The sequence below is a fragment of the Solanum pennellii genome, chromosome 9, assembly GCF_001406875.1.
Source record: "Solanum pennellii chromosome 9, SPENNV200".
Classification (NCBI taxonomy): Eukaryota; Viridiplantae; Streptophyta; class Magnoliopsida; order Solanales; family Solanaceae; genus Solanum; species Solanum pennellii.
The window spans coordinates 3715106-3737978 of NC_028645.1; the positions used below are offsets into that span (position 1 = coordinate 3715106).

The 22873-nt window shown below is 27.6% G+C and overlaps 2 protein-coding genes across 2 annotated transcripts in view; both read left to right on the top strand.

Moving 5' to 3' along the window:
* Positions 1–3940, top strand: part of LOC107031341 (endoglucanase 8-like) — a 5173-nt gene extending 1233 nt beyond the window's left edge. Inside the window, exons 3-7 of the mRNA XM_015232666.2 lie at positions 245–337; positions 1020–1181; positions 2616–2727; positions 2828–2991; positions 3378–3940. Coding sequence (XP_015088152.1) covers positions 245–337; positions 1020–1181; positions 2616–2727; positions 2828–2991; positions 3378–3704 — 858 coding nt within the window. The 3' untranslated portion in view covers positions 3705–3940. The remainder of the gene's footprint in view (positions 1–244; positions 338–1019; positions 1182–2615; positions 2728–2827; positions 2992–3377) is intronic.
* A 3761-nt stretch (positions 3941–7701) lies between these two features.
* LOC107031340 (lysosomal Pro-X carboxypeptidase-like) lies at positions 7702–13127 on the top strand. The gene is made up of 10 exons (XM_015232665.2): positions 7702–8212; positions 8700–8889; positions 9087–9220; positions 9803–9915; positions 10275–10398; positions 11291–11446; positions 12054–12209; positions 12297–12376; positions 12644–12693; positions 12851–13127. Exons 1-10 carry the CDS (start codon positions 7706–7708, stop codon positions 12982–12984), a joined length of 1644 nt encoding a protein of 547 aa, XP_015088151.2. The 5' UTR covers positions 7702–7705; the 3' UTR covers positions 12985–13127.
* The last annotated feature ends 9746 nt before the right edge of the window (positions 13128–22873 follow it).

Here is a 22873-nt window from a genome sequence, read left to right on the forward strand (position 1 = left end):
TGGGGGATTAACTCTAAACAAAATCTTGCTATTAGAATTATGAAGATTGATTACACATGCATTTTTATCTATATATGTGAACATTTAAATTTGATGAATATATTTATGTATAGTCACAAAAATAGGTTTGTCTAACAAATTATGTGAAGTTCTAAAATGTCACTGTCATCTAGCAGAAAAAAGCTAAAAATAAAAAAAGAATATGACCGTTGTATTAAAATCAGTCTTTTGGTTGTTTTTGTAGGTTTTCGATTTTGCCAATAGACATAGAGGTGCATACAGCTCCAGCCTACACTCTGCTGTTTGCCCTTTCTATTGTGACTTTAATGGTTACCAGGTAAACTCTCGTATAATACATAAACGTGTCCTTAATCTGATCTTAACTTATATTTATATCCTTCTATATATGTATTTTTTAATTTTGTGTATGTATAAGTAGACACTTAAGTTGAATAAGTAGATACACAAGTCTTGCGTGACATGATATATGTATGAGACCTGTGTATATCTCGCATAATAGATAAATATGTCCTTAATATAATCTTAACTTTGTATCTACACCCTCCTATATATGTATCCTTCAATTTTGTATATGTATTAATAGTCACTTAAAGTTGAATAAGTAGACACATAGATCCTGCGTGACATGATATATGTAGGAGCTATGTGTTTATCTAGCATAACACATAACGTGTTCTTAAACTGGTCTTAGTTGATATCTATATTCTTCAATTTTGCGCAGGCGAAAGTTGACACATGTGTATAAAGTAAAATAAGTAGACACACACGTAAAGGGCACATTTGTTTATTTTGCATAATACATAAACGTGTCCTTAAATTGGTGTTAGCTGATATCTATATCCTTCAATTTACGCGCACACAAGTCGACACTTAAACGTGTATAAAATTAAAAAAGTAAACACACGACTTACATGACGTAATACATATATGACGCACGTGTCTACTTATTCCAAGTCAAAATTAGTAATGTTTGACATAAATTTTGGGTGAATGTACAGGATGAATTGCTTTGGGGTGCAGCATGGTTACATAAAGCAACAAGAAGAAGGCAATATAGAGAGTACATAGTGAAAAATGAAGTAATTTTAAGAGCAGGAGATACAATTAATGAATTTGGTTGGGACAACAAACATGCTGGTATTAATGTCCTTATTTCCAAGGTTAGTAATTTAATTAATTAATTTATATATGGATAAGGAGACATTATTAGTACTTAATTAATTGCATTCCTTTTTTTCTCATTACATAATAATCTGTCCTTGTCTCATTTATAACTTAGATATATTCTTGTGATATCTATTCTTGACTTGTTCAGTCTGCCAATCACATGCTGTAGATAGATAGATATAGTTATCCATATCAGAATGTCCATTTAGTGGGCCCACTCTTAATTTGAAAATTAACGTAAAACTGCTTCATCTTAAAATGTTAATCAAATGATTTACTGAATAAATATCGAAAGACTAATTAAACCTTTTTAGGAAAAAGAGAAGGTTCAATCATAACAAGTAACTAAGCACATTGATATTTTTTCCCCTTAAAACAAATTTCAAAACACTAATCATCATTAATTTTGTGTGTGTGTGTGTGTAATTATTCCACATGATAGAGTTTTGGTTATTATGGGCTCCATGTGTGTTTGGTGTTCAAACTCAACTTATTTGCATCAATATATACATATATATAATTAAAATTATAAAATGAAAAAAAAGAAGGTGAAAGCTATATATAGAAGTGCTCCATGTGAAGTGTGTGGACAAAAAATGATATAAAATTAAAATGAGACAAAAAAAAGTGAGGTTGGTAATAGTCCTTCATGAAGTAATAAAGAGTAAGAGAAGTGACTTTACTAGTGGTAAGCATGTGCAAAAAGACAGTTGCTTATCTACATATATTTATATATATATATACATACTTTCATACAGAGAAAGTTAGAGTTATGATACAAGTGGACCTCTCGATAGAAGTGTTGATTAAGAATTATCATTATCGTTCAGTAGCGGAGTTAGAATTTTTTTATTAAAAAATTCAAAATTTGAGAATACACTAAGAAGGTCTTACTATGTTATATAAGAAATAATTCGAATCATGTATAAATAGTATAAGCTGGTTCTGACCTGTCTTCGTCTCAAGTTTATGTAATGTAATTTAACTTGACATAAAATTTAAGAAAGAATGACTAACTTCTGAAACTATCAAGACTACGGAGTAATATTTTGACTACGTTCATTTCATTAATTAAATTGTTACTAAATATAGTAAAGTATAAGACAGAAAAAAAAAGTGAGTCATATATATTAAAATATGGCGAGTAATATTTTATGTAAGTCCTCCAACCCCCAACCTTATATTGTTCGAACTCTTCAAAGATATCAATGGATGTGTATCAAATTTTTCAAGAGTAATATATATTTTGAAAAATCTGACAAAATAAAACATCGAAAGTGAAGAGTTTCCGAAATTTACTCTGACAAGTTACATTGGTGCTTAGATTCTCCTTATCTCATGGAATTATACTAATTCTCCACTAGTTGGAATATAAAGTTTTAATATTTCAAATAATTTTTTATTTTTATTTTTTAAATTTTTGACAGGAAGTGTTAATGGGAAAAGCACCAGATCTAAAATCATTTCAAGTAAATGCAGATGCATTCATTTGTTCAATATTACCTGGAATTTCTCATCCCCAAGTCCAATATTCTCCAGGTAAATTGGGAATAGTTAATTAATTAATAATAAACCATTAAATTAAAATTATATACTAATGTTTTTTTGTTTGTCATTTTATTGTTGTTTGTGTGTGAAGGTGGACTCATTGTCAAACCTGGGGTTTGTAACATGCAGCATGTGACATCTTTGTCCTTCTTACTCTTAACTTATTCTAATTATCTTAGTCATGCCAATCATGTTGTGCCATGTGGTTCCATGACAGCCACCCCTGCCCTCCTCAAACACATTGCCAAACGTCAGGTACTACTCTCTTCGTCTTAATTTATCCGAATACAGTTTAACTATATGCAAAGTTCAAGTAACGTAAGACGACTTTACAGAGAAAAATATTTTTTAATTTTTTCATGTTTGATCGGTCAAAACATTAAAGAAATGAGGAAAATCTTGACTTTTCTAGAAAGAAAAAAAAAAGTAGGAAAAACAAGTTATACAAGTGATATTCTGAATATATTGTCTTCTCTCTACTCACTCGATCCCTCAACCTTTATTCATCCTCGAACCCCCACTCCCCATCTCATCTCGTTTACTTAACACAAGTAAGAAATCTACTTATTTTTTCATGAAAACATATCCTACGTAATCATTTTTTTTTTGAAACGGACTGAAAAGTGATTTATGAATTGTAGGTGGATTATATTCTCGGAGATAATCCTCAAAGAATGTCATATATGGTAGGGTATGGTCGACATTACCCACAAAGGATTCACCATAGGGGTAGCTCTGTGCCATCTGTGGCCACACATTCAGCACGTATTGGTTGCAAAGAGGGATCTCGATACTTTTTTTCACCAAACCCAAACCCAAATCGATTAATTGGTGCTGTTGTTGGAGGGCCAAATTTAACAGACTCATTCCCAGACGCCAGATCATATTTTCAAGAATCTGAGCCCACAACATATGTTAATGCACCATTAGTGGGCCTATTGGCTTACTTTGCAGCCCATTCTAATTGATATAAACATGTGTAAAGAGAGAATGTAGTGGTGTGCAAAGGCCACCCTCTCTATTATTGTGTTGTTGTCTAATAGGACTAATGTTGTTGTGTTTTAATCCCACTATATATATATATATTATATTAATACAAAAAGGAATGTCCTTATCCCATCTTTTGTCTAAGAAAATGAAAGATATCTAATGAACAAGGGATTTGTACTTTAAAATTGTAGTGGAAGTTGTTTATCTTATTATACATGAAAATTGTTTTGAATACTTGCAAAAAAAAACTTTGATTCTACAAAGTTGGGTGTTTCTAATGTCATTGTGTGTTTTGAACCATTGAATTATAATGAAAATTTAAATAACAAGTAGCCAAGAATAGAGATAAGAACGAGGATGAGAAACTTAGGCTCTAGAAGAAGAAGAAAGGATGTACATTTTTCTTCAATATGCATAATTACTATATTAGTGATCACTATTCCTTTTGAAGGAACGGTTTTCTCACTCACTACTCGATTCAAATCCCAAATTAGTTTGAATCTATTGCTTGTTTTCGATCCTAATAGCTTTTGTCAGCCCAATAACTATTTGTGTGACCTAAGTATCTATATTGGATTGAACTTGATTCATAACAACACACTTTTACTCTTCAAATGAAGAAAATATACAACTTAGAAAAACTATCATTGAAAAATTTCTCAAATTTTCTACTTTTTGAGATCAGTCCATATAAGCACACTATGACAAAATCAATATTTAACAGTAATAAATAAATATTTATAAATAGTACTAAAAATTTTATCGGTATTAGTTGAGTGTCATTAGATCTACTGTCATTAAATGCTTTACGGACATATACAAAAAGTGTTAATTGTCACTAAAATTACATATTTAATGACAATTAAGCTATTGCCATTAATTAATCACCGCTAAAAATTATTTTTAATTTAGCAATGAACCCACGATTCAAATCAACTTCTTGGAATTTCAGATCCTCTATGGACTGGCTGATAATTATAATATTTCTTCTTGTTTTTTTTTTTTTTCATTTAAAGCTGATAATGTTGATGCAGAATATCCTTAAATATTCACTTTTCTAGCCTTATTTTTTAAAAAAAAATCATATCTAGCTAACTATAAAAACAAGAATAATTCATTTTATATATGACCCATCCTCATATATACAATGAATAATAACCCCTCGACCATGAAAACAAATTTAATTTTTTTTCTCTTTTTCCCTTTTCCTTTTTTGTTTTTGTGTTCACTCTATTCAACTTCATTATGAGTCAAAATATTTCACTCAAATTCTTGACCATTTTAACTATAATCCACAAAGTTATAATACTTTCCAACAAAGGTATCTTTTAAATGATGAACATTGGGGTGGTACCAAGAAAAATGCACCTATATTTGTATATATTGGAGGTGAAGCAAATATTGAATTTATTATTCAAAACATTGGTTTCATGTTTGATTTTGCACCCCATTTTAAGGCCCTCCTACTCTTCATTGAGGTATGTGTATATATATGAATAATTAATTCATCCTCCAAATATATATCTATATATATCTATATATATTTATATTCTCAATGGCAGAATCAAAATTTTCATTAAAGGGTGTCAAGAAATTATAATAATATCGCTAACTAAAAATTAAATACACAACCTTATGATGCCCCTTCAACTTGTGTCAATAGAGGCGTCAACACTAGTATATACTCATAAATTTAAGGGTGTATCTACCATTTTTTAAGACTATAAGGGGATAAGTGATCATTTCTTACAACCTCAATGGTCTAAATGACAATTAAGCTAAATCTTTATAAAATGCTATTTTTGGTACTTTCATTTAGTAAAATCTTTCACAAGTTGTTTTCAATTGTTATATATTTATCGAAAAATGATCATATTCTCCCTTATTAGTTATATTTCTCTATGTTATATATAACAAATATATCTTTATAGTTATACTTTTGAGTAGTATTTATCCTCACTAGTTAACACTAGCTATCTTCATAACTCACCTATTTACCACTTGTTCTACTCTGAGGGTGAAAACACAAAGACAAAGTCTTACATTTCTATTCATTTTTACTTTGTTTGATTTTTAATGAAATTTTGCATGGAAAAAACTAAGAGCAAATTATTTTTTATATCATTTTTTATGAATTTAAGAAATGAGTAGTTAATGCTAACAGTAAAAATAATGTTTTTAAAAAATAAAAATATTTTTTTATATGTTAAAATGAATAAGTAAAAGTAAACGGAGGTATTCAAGTACAATTTTGGAAAATTGGGTATCTATAGTTAATATTCTCTTTGTCCACTTTTAATTGTCACGTTGCGCTTTTTGGAAGTCAATTTGACTAATTTTCAAAGTTGAAAGAATAAATTAATTCGATCTTTCAAACAAAATATTAAATATTCAAAACTTATACGAATAAGTACTCTAAATTTCAATTTTTGGCATATCAATTATCGAACAACTAATCCTGACTCCGTCATTGAATCTGGCTTTGATACCACTTAATAGGACCGAAAATAAGCAGGTGTAAACGCGGAAGCTAGCAAAGCAAACCTCGAAAGACCACGAGTAAGAAGACAACGAGAAATATACCAAAAGACACAAAGATTTAACGTGGTTCGGTCAATCGACCTACGTCCACAAAGGAGATGAGCAATCCACTATAAATATGAGAGTACAAAATACAGAGGGAAACAACCTCAACCAATTCACTCGGAATACAAGGGAGGTTCACACAAGTGATAATGTATCAAGCTTGTGACTCATAAATTCTCCCTCTAACCAAAACTCTCAAAGCCCTTAAGACTACATTACATTGTGAATGCTGATTAAGTTAGAAGGAACATTCCTCTATTTATAGAGTCCTAAACCTTTTCCTACCAGAAAAAAGATTAGTCAATCCAAAACCTTTTCCTAAAAGAAAAACCTATTTATGATAAGAAATTTAGGACAAATAAATCCTAACAATACTAAAGTTAGAAACCATAGAAAGCAAAGCTTACATTATAATAAAACGATGATTTTGATGTGAACTTTCTCGATAATAACGACATTTAATTTTTAAGTATAGATTTGGAGTCCAACAAAGCTTACAACAAAAACTTTAGCCCGGGTCCACCACACCATTTTTTCTATCAATACAATGCAAATTAATTGTGAAAAATTTATTATTTTAAATAGGTTTCGTATAAATAGTTTACTTTTTAATTAGCTATCAAATAATTCTTCAGATATTATTTATGTAGAATTTAATATTAATATAACTAACTTTTAAATCAGCTATAAACCATTAACATATATTGATTGCGTAAAATTATTTAATGAAATTATTTATAACATATGAAATTAATTAGTAATATGAAAAATTAACATGTTACATTAATTAATATGTTAAATATCATCATAATATTATATGTTTGCTACATTCGCAAAATTAAAACTATATACCACTATTTATAGATTCCTTTTTTCTCTATGGACCCTATATATAGTACTTCTTTCTTCCTTCTCAAATGAGATATTACTTGACAAGTTTAAGACATATAAAGATGTCTTAAACTTTATGGATATTACCAAAATATGTGGGACCTAAAACATGTAAAATATTGATGGCATGAATATTTATCAAATATAGAAATGTGTTAATTTTTTTTTTAGTTGACTGACTAAGAAAAAAAATTGTGTCGTACAAATTGAGACACGTTGAATCATGATGTTATGCGGAATCTTATAATTGTAAACCATGTACCAATAAATCAGATGATAAAAACGTATATTAAAAACATAAATATTATTATATGGTTTAGCCGATCGACCTATATATGAAAAACTAATAAAAAAAGATATTAAAACTATTGTAGAGAAAAATCTCTCCCCAAACAAAAGTCCCTTTGACAAAATTGTGAATGCTATTGTATTCTTGATATGAGAAAATGAGTCTTCAATTTAAACGGTTCAAACTTTTTCTCCAAAGGAAAATAACTCAAGTATGAAAGAAAATTATATTTTCCTTTCAGGAAAACTTAAAACGTCTATGATAGAAAAATTAACTTCAAATAAAGTAAGAAAACCAGAAGAAAGCCTTAACAGAGTATATATATATATATATATACCCTTAGTGGTGTTTGTTTGTAGGTTGTGGAAACAAATGAAAATGAGATTAATTCTTCTCTTCCTTGTGTTTTTTTCTCCAATCTCCTTAGCCAAAATTCCACCAAAATTCCCTTCTTCTTTTGATGATCACTTGCCATCTAAAGGGAAGTTTAATTATGACACAAAGTACTTCATACAAATTCTTGACCACTTCAATTTTAATAATCCACAAACTTTTCAACAAAGATATTTGTTGAATGACAAATATTGGGGTGGTTCTAAGAATAATGCTCCAATCTTTGTTTACACTGGCAATGAAGGTAACATTGAATGGTTCACTCAAAATACTGGATTCATGTTTGAAATTGCTCCTCATTTTAATGCCCTCCTAGTCTTCATTGAGGTACTCATCAAGCTACTTGTTAGAACAATTAACACTATATATTGTTTTGTAACTTATCATCAATTTAACCTAAGTAATATATTCTACATAGATAAGAAACACCATAACAAACACTACAGTTCTGGAGTGTGGTCTTTACTTCTCACTAATACTTTAAAAAGCAAAAAAGGGCTATTTTATGCCTAATTTCTTGTAAAGTTGTTATACAACCACTACATAAAAAATGAGCTTTAGCGGTAACTAATTAGCAATTGCCGTGAAGTATATATTTTTAGTGATAATTAACATTCTTTGTATATGTTTCTAAAGACTTTTAGCGACGTTGAATCGAATGACACTTAATTAATGTCGGTAAAGACTTTAACGCTCTTTATTCATGTATCTATTTATTGCCGCTAAAAGTTATTTTTATTATAGTGAAGGCATTACAACGCTTCTAATAACTCGTTCATTTTTGTGTTTTTTTTTATGTATGTTTACATTGTAGCATAGGTATTATGGGAAGTCAATACCTTATGGAGGAGACAAGACAATAGCATATTCAAATAAGACTACATTGGGTTATTTGAGTTCAACACAAGCATTAGCAGATTATGCTACTCTTATTATTGATCTCAAGAACAACTTGACTGCCATTGACTCACCTGTTGTTGTTTTTGGGGGTTCTTATGGTGGAAGTATGTATATATGTTTTCGAGGATTGATTTCTCAGATGATCGTTTAAAACAATTATATTTCAGAAAGTTAATTTTTTTTCAATTTTAATTTTTTTAAAATGAAGAAAGTAACTTTACGAGTGATCATTTGAAATATCAACTGATATTTCGAGATTTGAAATTTATATTTTAATATTATATTCTTTGTGACAATGCAGTGTTGGCAGCATGGTTTAGGTTAAAATACCCACATGTGACCATTGGGGCCTTGGCTTCTTCTGCACCAATTCTCAACTTTGGCAATATCACTTCTCCATATTCATTTAATAATATCATTACACAAGACTTTAAGGTAAAAAACAATTATTTTTTTTCGATTTGTTCGAGCTTTGATGAATAAAATTAATTATTTAATATTTATGATGATGAGAGATAACATATATTCCGTAAAATAATCTTTCTTTTCCTTTCTTGTTTGTTTTTTTCAAGCGTTACGTTTCCTCATAACAAAGGAAAAATGTATTACCAATTATGCTATATATGCATCAATATAATTAAAATATGTATTTTTAAATAAGTTGTTGAATATCAAAGGCCAAAATGGAGATAAGGTTTACGATAAGATAACATGTATTATTAGAAACAAAGATATTTTTTTCGTTGCAGATATGTGAAAATTTGTGTTATGAATCATGATTTCTTATACTCACTAAAAAAATGCATGATGAAAAATAAATTTTCACTGAAATACTGAGAAACTTCAAAAAAAAAATTATTTATGAAATTAAACATTATTATTTTTTACTTTTTCATATATCAATCAAAATATCTATATGAAAAACTGAATATTTTTCAGTGTAATAATAATAGTAATTGTTTAGTTGTGTACTTTTTTTTTTGTCACTTACTTTTTTTACTTGACTTAAAAAAACAGGGTGAAAGTAATAATTGTTACAAGGTGATTAAAGGTTCATGGAAACAAATTGAATATATGGCTAAAACAAAAAGTGGATTAGAGAAACTCAGAAAATCATTCAGAATATGCAAGTAAGAATTAATACTTCCTCCGTTCACTTTTACTCGTCAGATTTTCATTTTTTCAAAAAGTCAAATTTCATAACTTAGGATCAACGTTTTAAGACGTATATATATACATACTTTCATTGATCGTAACAATATGAAAAATATTACAACATATAATATTTTCCGTATAATTTTTGAACATCTGAATTTAGAATTTATAAATTAAATTTATAAATTAAATTACTTTGAATCAGTGAAGCTTCAACAATTAGTTAATTATTTTTTGTAAAGCAAAAAATAAGGTGAATGTTTTAATTGGCATTCATGAATATGAGAAATAAAAATAATTAATTAATAATATTTGTTTTAAAATTATTTTATAGGAATTATATTAGTCAAGGTGCTCTTGAAAATTGGCTCTATACAGCCTTTGTGTACACAGCCATGACTGATTATCCAACTCCTTCTAATTTTCTTAATCCATTGCCAGCCTATCCAGTCAAACAGGTACAATTTTTTTTTAATTTCATTAATATTATAAAGTAGTTTATATTAATGCATGCTTTATTTTTTTTTGTCATGGTAAAGTATAAAGTAATTAATATCACTAAAAGAAAAATTTATTATTATGTACAGCTTTAATAAAAGATATAGTTGTCTGTCAACTTTTTCTCTTTCTTATTAAATTAATCCATATGCCAACCATGCTTAAAATTAATTTGAAAAAAAAGTAATTTTCTATCCTCACATTATAAGGTATTTGCTGAACTCTACCTACTTTTGCGGTAATTAATTAACGGTAATTTTATTATCATTGAATATATATTTTTAATAGTAATGATTACTTTTTATAAATGTTTATAAGTTATATAGCGATATTGAATCTAATACAATTAAATAATACTGATAAAAATTTTTAGTACTTTTTCTATATATATATTTATTGCCGCTAAAAAAATACTTTTAGTATACTGACAGTGATAGTGTGTGTCTCTTTCAAAAATTTGATTGACAACTCAAAAATGATAAATATTTAACTTCCCGTGAAATCCAATTGTGTTTAGAAAAGATGCCCAAAAGTTCTACAAAATAAAATGCGATAATTTTTATATTAGTATTCCAACAATATATATATTATAATCATACAAGTAAAATATATTTTGCATTGGGTGATTTAATTGATACAAATGCATAAATTGTGTGCTTTAATTAATCTAGAACAAAGTCCAATGGCTTTGTTATAAATTCTCAAAGTTCGATAGTTTCAAAATATAATAATGTATAATAGATGTCGAATTTTTTTCGATTAATTTGTACGCCTATTTCTTTGGATTTTATATATCTTAGTAAAAATATTCTGATTCAACTACTGATGATGATAATGATAATAATAACGTAGATGTGCAAGGCAATTGATGACCCAAAGAGTGGAAATGATACATTTGAGAAAATTTATGGTGCTGCCAACATATATTACAACTACACTGGAAGTGCCACTTGTTTCGATCTTAACGATCACTCTGATCCTCATGGTCTTGCTGGATGGACTTGGCAGGTATTATAAAATCGTTCAAATTAATTACGAAAAATAACATGCTTCGAACATAGTTGTACGTACAAAGTAGTTGCATTATGGCTTAAATTTGAATGTCCAATGCTACGTACCATAATTAGGTAAGTTAGCTAGGACTATTTTTTATAAAAATTCTGGACAACTTTAATTTTTTTTAAAAAAACTTTAGTACTAATTAATATTCAAAATTTAGTAGCACTAATTCAATTTCATGTCAAGTTGATTACCTAAGGGGATGAATAAAAAAATAAGTTGTTTATTTCAAAATGTTCAATTCAACACTTTCGATTAAAGGAAAAGGAATTTTAATTAGTCAATCAGTATACTGTTCTGGTTCTGTATAGTCTAACCCTGAAAAGAGAAGACTCACTGTTTCTAGCCTGATCCAGGTGCGAGAGATCTTTACCATATAGCATAGTAGCCCTGTCTTCCGACAAGAGCAGTTACGTCTTTTCCTAAAGCCCTTACGAAACCACCAGTAGTCTACTTTGATATAAACTGGACTTAGTCTGATTCGTTTCGTGGAATTTATACACGAAATAACGCTGAATATGATATATAAGTAATGCTGACATTAGTAATACTGCAGTCATGCACGGAGATGGTTATGCCGACCGACGGGAACAACAAGGAGAGCATATTTCCACCCTCCAAGTGGGATTACAATGAAAGAGCCCAATTTTGCAAATCAATATTTGGTGTTGAGCCCAGACCAAATTGGGTAACTACAGAATTTGGTGGATATGTAAGTGGATCTTTATAGCCCGGCCCAAAATGACAACTTTTCAACCCAGGCCCAAACCACCTTATAACATTTTATTTTATTTTTCAGAATATTGAAAGGGTATTAAAGAGATTTGGAAGCAACATAATCTTCTTTAATGGGCTAAGAGATCCATGGAGTGGTGCAGGGTTGGTCACATCTCTCTTTTACGCTACTAGAAACAAAAGTTTTTCTCACCACGAATTAGTAAAAGATTTATGCTTTAAAACATAATTTTTCCACGGAATCGACTTACTGGAAAAATGCAGGAATGAAAATATGTTATCGCTGTAATAGGGGAAAATTCCTAATTTATAAACATGAAAACATTTTCAGGTGGAAAAATAGTGATTTTTAGTAGCGTTACGTAGCATTCACAAGTTCTTAAATTATTTTTGTATTATATTTTTTGACAGAGTGCTTAAGGACATATCTAGGAGCATAGTTGCGATCGTCGCGAAAGAAGGTTAGTAAGATTCACTAATGTAACATATCTCTTAATGTAATGTAGTGTGTGCATGTGTGTGTGCGTGTTCTAATTTTTTAATAATACTTTTTTAAAAAAAAAAAAATTTATATTTGTGTGGTTGCTTCTTTTAAATTTCCTTTTACATGACTTGTAGGTGCACATCATGTGGATCTTAGATGGTCAAGCAAAGAAGATCCAAAATGGCTTCAACAAGTGAGAGGAAGAGAGGTCAATATCATATCCAATTGGCTCTCTCAATACTATCGATCTTTAAATGAAATTTACTAATGAAGTGATTCTACTTATAATAATATGATTCTTAAATGTTCAATAAAAAAAATATACATCCAAATTCCAATTGGTTTGTATTTCTTGAATAATGTCAAAGAAAGGAAAAATATATATGCATTGCAAAAGTGATGTTCATTCAACTTCTTGCTAGAAAATGTATATAATGTATATATTGTAGAAAGAACAAATTGTAACCAATATGGGCCGGTATTATCAAATTGGGCCTTGTCACTTTGGGCGATTTCACTAAATTTTGATATAATAACAAGGACTAGTTTTTTCACGAAAAGCAGATATGAAATAAGAAATTCAATATTTCGCTAAGATTTCAAGTGGGGGTTATCTCTTATAATTGTATTTTTGGGCAACGAACACATTTTGAAATCGTTAATATTAGCCCCATATAGTTTGTTTAAATTAAATTATTGTCCTTACTCCTTAGTTAGAATTGCACATTTTCTGTGATTCTCGCACTAAGTTTAATTGTTTAAGTTAGATCCTTTAAATTAGTCTACCAGCTAAGACTACAACGATTATCGACTAAACTAAAATTAATTCCTAAATTCGTGTCTCTCCCTGAGATTTACTCATTTTATGCCCCTCCACCCCCACCCAACCCCCGCCCTCTCCGGTCAAAGGCACCAAAGTAGATCAACAAGAAAAATGGAATAGAATGGTCATTAATCGAAAACACAAACTTTTGATATGTAACTAGATCGTCAAATTTCTTTAACATTATATTATAGTCAATCGAGATTTTCATTCCTAGTATAGACTCTGCAGTGCATGATTTAAATTTAGTTGGTGTTTTAAAATATCGGGTGAAAAATTGAAAAAATTTCAAATTTCGTAAAGACAAAATTATGATTAAACATTAGATTTTAACAAACTGATAAAAACTATTGCTTTTTAATGAAAAATAAGGACCTTGTTATTATCTATAAAAACTCCTTGGTCTTATTCATATTGATTGATGATTTTTAATTGATTGCTAATTGACTAATTAAGTGGAAGTCAGATCTAGACCCTTTATTTATTCCAAGAGAGGATAAATTAAATATAAAAGCTTAACTAAGATGAATATAAATATGTTTTATACCAAAGTAGAAAATTTTAATGAAATTGACAATCAGTCTTATATTTCCTATTCAAAGTTAGGCATAAAATGAACGTGACAGGTTGTTTTAATACCTCATGATTATCTAATTTCAATTATTATTATTTTCCAATTTGGTCGGTGACAAAATTTCTGCCAATTGTTTGACCTATATATATATATATGAAAAGAAATAGAAGTCCAAAATTAGAGACGTATTAATTTGACATCATGAAGACCCTTTAATTACACTTTTAAGATAGACTTTATACTTTACGGTTTATATTATATCATATTGTATTATTTTAATAAATCTAAATAGATGTATCGTTATTTGTCATTAGAGATAAACTCATATGTCAATATGGAGGTGTACGTGCACCCATTAACTTCAGAAAAAACCATGTATATATGTATTTATATCTTGAGAAACCGACAGAAACGAAATACAATTAACCGTGCCGATGAAATGAACATATAAAAGATGCTTAGGATTAAGTTTTTTTTACCGTCACACCAAATCGATCGTTACATAAAATAGATTTTTTATCATTATTTAACAATAAATTTATATAATAGAATATAATGAAATTTAAGTAATAATCAAAATAAACATAATATATAACTAACAGTACAATACAATAAAACTCGTAACAACTCTTACGTTATAACTTGATTAATAATTAAATGACATCATATGTCATTTTATTTTCTAAATTTACTAAGTTTGGTGTCATTAATTATTAGGTAGGACTTAGGTCTAGGAGTGAAAAAGTAACAGTACGTAATTTAACTTTTCCCACATGAATCATGCAATTAATTAAAATGTTTCTTAATTGACAAATAATTTCATAGTAGAACAAGAAATAAAAAAGACAAATAATTTATTGGACAAGACACCTGCGGACCTAACAATACTATTATTCAGAAAATAACACTATTTTGGTGAGTCGATTGTTATTCGTATATTAATTTTTTATAACTTATATCACATTTAATAGCTAAATAAAATTAAGTTATTTATATATAAAATTAATAAGATGTTTGATTGGTTATTCAGATTTTAAAAATTTCACATAACTAATATATGTACAAATTATAAGGAAATCAATGTATTATTTTATGCTGAATAAAAAGTGAAAAATAACTAATACGTACATACATAAACAGTAGGTAAATTCACTTATAATCAAGAAGATTTTTCTTTTGAAAATATTTCTTCACTATATAATTCTTTTTTGGGGATTTAAAAGATTATTAGCAGGTAGAAATTATATCAAATAAAAACAACACAGGAAAAAAGGGACATTAATATAAATGCCATCCAACTATGCAGGTAGTAGTGGATTAAGACAGGACTTGGAAATAACAAAAGTTTGGTGCAACCACATTTTTGGTCAGGGTATCAAATAAACGAGTTGAATGTAATATATTTAAATAAATATGTATTAGGATAATGTTATGTCAAATCTAAATTAATTGATTTTGTTGAGCTAGTCATACATGGTATATTAACGATTTCCACAACGTTTATCATGATCCTTGACACAAATTGAAGTGTCGAAAGTTTCATATAGATTATTTCTCAATATAATCTCTTTCAAATTCATTAAAATTTGTACTCGTTCTTAAAAATCCGTTAATGATAGATTTTAGAAACTCATATGAAATTTTATCAAATTTTATACGTGTGATACATGTCCCTTTATATCTCTAAGAAAAACTCTAATTCATCGTCATTACCTATTATGTCGGCTTGTTTTTTTTATAAATGAAGACAAAATAAAAAGATCATATAAAAACTTTTTTTATAATACTTAAATAGATTAAATCATCAAAATCTTTTATTTCTTTGAAACTTCTATTTTAGTAAGAATATAATAAAAAATCGAAAATTCTGGAAGAGGAAATAAAATTTCTTGAGAAATTACAGTTGTGAATGTAATTAATTAATTTAGGACCACACTTATAATGGGACCTTGAGGATAAATACATATTCCAACCACTCTCATTTTATTATATTTCTACCATTTTATCCAATCTACCTAGCTCCAACACATTAATTAAATTGATATGAATAGCATTTTCCTGATATTTTGTTTTATAATAAGGGATTCATAGCCATTATCCTTTGAATCCGCACAAGATATACAAGAAAATTATGAATTATATAGAGATTTTTCTGAAGATTAATATGAAAATTTACAGGAAAATAAGTTCCCTACGAATTTTTATACTAATCCCCATGAAAATTCCCAATTTTCTTGTAGTGACGTAAAACTTTCGCTCTTGTGCAATAGCTCTCTAATCACACAGGAGAGGTAATCCGCACTAGGCAAGTCAGGTGCGACGAAATCAAACCAAAAGATAAATTCCTTAAGGAATTTCGAACTTAAGACCTTCAACATGAAAGTACCTAACTCCAAACAAGGGGTTTCTAATATTTAAATAGGAAATGAAAGACAGTTTATTAAAAAAAAGATATTTTATACTTTTTAAGTATCGATCAAATTATTGATCACAAAAGATATTTTTAAATCACAACATTAATTACGAATATATTAATATAATTTCATATAGTTTAAAAATATTTTAACAATAAATAAAAATTTAAAACACATGTTGGTATAAGAAGTGGGAGAAAAAAAGGAGAAAGAAATGGGCGGTGGCAGAATGCAGCTGAAATTAATTGGGCCTGAGTGTATTTGTGGGCCCACAAATAAGTGGGCCTACAACTCTATGATCCATGCAGCACGCTTTTTGGTAATTAAATATTATTTAATAGCAAAATATAATATGATAGCAAAATATAATATGATTTTAAAAGGACAAATTGGGGCCATTTTTCTGAGGCGTAACAGCTAGAAAAAGTGAAGACGTGGCTTCTTACGACAATGATAATATATTTGGTGTAATTTTATAAAGTAAAATTTAAAACAATAAAATATAAGCAAATGTTATCATTAGTTTTAATGTAGAGAGACTGTTTCGATAGAGCATCAATTCAAAAAAAATTAAATTCAAAATAGTATAACAAAAAAAAAGGGAAATGAAGTCAATCATGTAAAATATTAAAATAATAGTCATGACAAGATAAAACGATAATCAAAGTGTAAAAATATAAAAATAATAGCAAAACTCAAAGATAATGACATGAGTAGTATGTGGTTGTTTCTCATACACTACAACAAAAGGATCATTTAGTCGAAATATATATAATTAAATTAATGATATAACATTCAAAGTCAATAAAGGTTTTAGCGATATTTATATATAATGTCGATTGTAAATGTTCATAAGTATGTTAATTATAATATAAAGATAATAATATGATTACACTTAATAAATAATTACCACTAAATTCTTTATTATCATAGTGATTTAATATTTTTAAATATTTTTTGGTTACTAACATAAATATATGATTGCACACAATAATAGAGTGTATATATATATGTATAACAAAAAATCACTTGTTCATTGTGTGCTACAAACATATATTCAACTGGCTGTACGTGCCTATATACCCTACATCATTGTGCAATTTACTCCTTACAAGTATATATATTACTTATTAATTAATATTATAATAGTTTTATATATATATATATATATATATATATATATATATATACATAGAGGCATAGAGCATGGCCTATATTTACCCAACAATATCAACATTTAATAATTTGTGTAAGAAGATAACATCCATCTCACACATTTATACTCTTCTAAAAACTCAAATAGTATGACACTATATTGTAACATCACTAGGTAAAGTATGTAATTCAATATTGTACAAAACGGGATAGTCAGTGGCGGATCTAGGAATTTAAAGTTGTGGGTGCTCTAAAGTGAAATTATAAAAAATATGTGTTAACAGTGAGATTCGAACCTTGGTACAACAACACTAAAAAAGTCTAAAGTACCCATCCAGGAGCCATTGAGCCAGCTAAATCATTTATTCATTGGGTGCTCTATGTTAATTTTATACAAATACCTATCAATTTCTACATAGATATATATATTCCGCAACGAAGTTAATGGGTGCTCGAGCACCCGGCGGACACCATGTGGGTCCGCCTCTGGGGATAGTGCCAGGTAGAGTTTGATAAAAAATTATATAATAGTTAAAAATATTCTTTAATATATATTATAGACATTATATTGAACCTCCTTCGATAAATTCGTATATTTTCTTCTACATTTTTGATAAAAATTCTAACTCAGCTAATATATTTTATCGAATTTTACTATCTCATAAAAAGTAGGGTATGGAGTTGCTGTAAATAGTTAGGCGTGGTCCTGAATGGTTCTTAATTAATTAAAGGGCAATTTATTTGTGACAGTATATATGTAGGTCCTAATTAATTAATTGAGAGTTCTAGATCAAAATACTTGTATCATTTCATAGACTATTACCTTTTATAGTATATCACTATTTTTTTGAAAAATGTTTAGGGATAATAGCTTATTTTTAGCAATATTTAGTGATAATTAATATTAATGTATTTAGAATCATTAAAAATTTTAGTAATATTTATATAAATCATTAGTTATAAATATTCCTAATTATTATTACTGAGTATAATATAATAATGACAATGATGTTATTATTATCAAGTTCTTTATTTATTGTAGTGTATGAACTTTTTATTTCATCTACCACTAATTAGTAAATTAAACAAACAACGGATAGTTCAATTTGTCTATAAATATGGTAGCTTGAAACTAAAAATAATAAAAAAAATTCACATTATCAACCTAAAATTCCAACCCACATGAGATTAGTGAAATATCAGACAATTTTTGTGAAAATACTTTAACTTAATTTTATGTTTTTCTTCACCAAATAACTAATTAGTTTTCTCTTATTAATTTATTTTCTAAAATTCCTTTTTTTTCCTAATGTTCTAATACATACAAAACTTTATCAATTCCTAGTTCGATGGATAAGTTTGATGTTAGAATTGAGTGAAAAGAAAGAAAAAAATGCAAACCTTCATGATTTATAAAAACGAGTTCAATTTCAGTTAGGAACCGAGGTCTCGTAGGTTATTCTATTGTAAATCTTAGTTCATGCATATAGAGAGAGTAATATATTTCCTTAAAAAGACATTTAGAAAATTTCATAAATTTTTCTACATTCGAGATATACGAGAGAAGAATAAGAAGGAATAAAATTGTACATGTATTATTTATCTTTAAAATATTCTTATTTCTTTATTTTTTTATAATCATAATTTATTTTCTATCACTTTAAAATTTATTTATTTTCTATCACTTTAAAATTTACAGCCTACCACGAAAGACCTAACTTCTTAGGATTGAGATGCAATTATAATTGATGATCATCAAGTCTTTGTGGTCCATCAAAATCATATCTTATCAATCAATAAAACAAGTCCAACCAAAAAAGTGAAACTCGATTTATCAAGCAAAAATATAGACGTAACTACACTTGGTCTAAAACTTCTTTATTATCCACTATCCAAGATATTTTTTAAATAGATAGGTATTTTTTAGATAAATTTGTTGAGCAAAATTAAGATTAATTTCGATTGTATGATTTTAAATTTTATAATGATAATTTTAGATAATATTAATTTTAAATTTAATATATATATATTTTCTTTAAACAACCTACTGAATTCGAAGAAATCCACTTACAAACTACTAACTCCGTCCATGCGCTCACCCCCTTCCTCCCTACCAAGATAACGGCTTGAATTACACGATATAAGTAGCAATGTCATTCCGAGCGTGACTCAATAATCAATCAAGTGATTGAGACTTCTCAAAGTCTTAGGTTTAAATTTTAGTGGAGATTAGAAAAATCGTCAGATGATTCTTTTCGTCTGTCATAATTTTGACGGACAAAGTTACATGATATCTTACTGATAGGCGCGGAAATTAGTCCAACCACCCTGGCCAATTTTTTTTTTATGAATTTACGCATTATCATATAAAACATAATTGTACGTTGATTGTTATTGTTGACCCAAATTATTAGTGATCCAAGGACAGCATTTTTCCTCGCACATTCTTAATTAATCAGAATAGTCAATTGTAAATTTGTAAAAATAATATTTTTTCACCCTGCACTATATGTCTATATCTATAGTAATTTTTGTTGTGTTGTTTGGATTAATGTTAAAAAATAATAGCTAACTTTGACTATGTATTATATGTTTTGATAGCTTAATGAACTAACTTATAATTGACAAGTTAATATTTGATACATATATATATATATATAGGTTCTAATCCCAACATACCCTTCCTTTTAATTATTTGTTTATTTATATGGTTTTCTATGACGCAAAGAGCAACACTTTGACTCAAGTTTAATTCTAGTTTCGATGAAACACATGTTAATTAATATATAATCATAGTACTTAGAAAATAATTGTATACTTACTTAATTAGATGCCAAATTAATAATTATCAACATCAAATAATTATAAAATATTAGCTCAATTAAATATAATTACCGACAGTACTCTTTTATTTTAATCCCTATAATTAGTGATTAATTAAATTGGAAGATGCGTATCAACCTGTTTAGATTATGATTCATTGTTCTTGGTCTAATATAATCTTTAAGCAGATATATGTTACATTGCACTAATACAATCTAATATTTTATTTTTAATTTATTTTAAGATGCATTTGATTTATTTTAATGAATTAATAATAATGCCAACTCACTAAAGAAAGACTTGGTCATTATTATTTCACGTATACCTGGCTGCATTTTAAATTCTCCAAGACATTGTTATTATTTCATTTTGTTGATATTATTATTGTTATTATTATAATTATTATTGTGCTGTTATGATTATAAGATAAAAATATTATAGCGGAGTTTCAGTAAGTAATCAAATGTCGTACATAACATTAATGAACATTGTTTTTTCACTCAAATTTTCTCTTGAAAAATAGTTAATGACTATTTTAATTGAATGATACTTTTTTTATCCGTATTTATTTGTCCATTATATTATTTTGAAATGTTTAATAATATTTATTTAATTTATAAAATTAATGAATAATTTACTATTTTATACTTATTTTATTCTTGATATTAATTACTATTTATTTTTCAATATTTATATAACTTATATTTAATAAGTGTGATTTAGTAAAAATTACTCCTATCATTGAATGCTTTTTAATACTTACGCCATGTCAATAGTAATTATTTAATTTATACGGAGAAAATATTAAAAAAATTTATAAATTGTAGTTCATGCGAAAAATTATAAGTTTTTAGTTATTTGTGTGAGAATTATTTTCTATGATATATTATTTTAAAAGAATAATTCGATAATATTAATTTACGATGAAAAAAACCTTTATTTATGATAAGTTGATATACCCCACCAGATAGGTTTTCTCACTTGGAAATTGGACAAGTCCAGATTTGGAAGTATTTAATTTATTAATTCTTGTTATCACCTCACTTTTTCAAAGTAGTCACCACTTTACCCAAATATCTCATGATATTGTCTTGTTCCACCCCATTTGGACACTAATATTTTATATTTAAGATAATGTAGCTAACATTTTTAAAAATAAAAATCCTCTCAACAACATGGTAGATTCCTCACCTAACAATTTGAAATGTATTCCATGATCAAACATGAACAATATAATATGCATGTAAGGATCGATTTGTTCAAATTTTGTTCTTTCAATTAAGTATTAATTAACTCATGATGGTAAGTACTTAATTCTTTAATGCTTATATATAGAACATATAATTAACTAACCATAAATAGACAAAATCTATAAAAAAAACTAATTACTTAGTGGATTAATTATATTCTTCATAAGTATCATTATTTTTTATTTATACAAGATTGACACCATTAGACACCCTTCATATGTTTAACGACCCCATTTAATACATAATCTAATGCAAAATAAAAGATGAACCTCATACTTTGGTAGTGGTTGTTTGTTAACTAGTTATTATATTACAAAACATACTTTTTCATTAGGATTATTACAACTACATCATCGTCAAGCGCCACGATATAAAAATGCTAGGTTGGTTGATAAACTCAAAGATAGGCAGCAAGAAAGAATAGTTTCTAAGGTTTTAGAAGACAACTAATAAAGGCGTAAGCATATACAAATTTGATAGATAAAATAAAAATATTTTTTGAACAATCAACTAACTCAATTTATACTGACTCGATTATTACGTTTCAATCTCATTAAATGTGAATTTTTTACTTTTCATGTAACTCTATGCATTATATTCCGATGATAAATGATTGTGTGAACTTAAATAGATGGGTAGTATTTTATTTTATGTATAAATAATATTGCTCGTGAATTGGAGCCAAATTAAGTTAAATGGAAGGTGATTTTTGACTTTATCTTTTTAATAAAATTAAAGATATTGGAAGGGGCATGTGAGATATGTGTTAATGATTGATCTTATAAGATGACACAATATTTTTTTTTATTATTGAGATTTGGAAGACACAAAGCTTCCCAACAACCTCAATTATACAATTTTATTTTTTTATGTGTCTTTTTTTCCCAACATCTACTTATTAAACAACTACTCATACGTACGTTTTCAAGGGTGTCTGAATCTACCTGGAAAAATGAGGTGGGATTTGTCTTAAACACGTAAAATATGTATCCTAAATTTTGTTGAGGAGATAAAAGGGATCGTATTCAATTTGATGATTTGTACTCATCATTAACCATATCAATGGAAAATGAAACTTATATATATATATATATATATATATATATATATATATATAT

Coding starts and splice junctions, on each gene's coding strand:
- LOC107031340 (XM_015232665.2), top strand. CDS start 7,706: ATGAAAGAAAATTATATTTTCCTTTCAGGAAAACTTAAAACGTCTATG. Junction 9,221..9,802: donor TCATTACACAAGACTTTAAG/GTAAAAAACAAT, acceptor TTAAAAAAACAG/GGTGAAAGTAATAATTGTTA. Junction 10,399..11,290: donor CAGCCTATCCAGTCAAACAG/GTACAATTTTTT, acceptor ATAATAACGTAG/ATGTGCAAGGCAATTGATGA.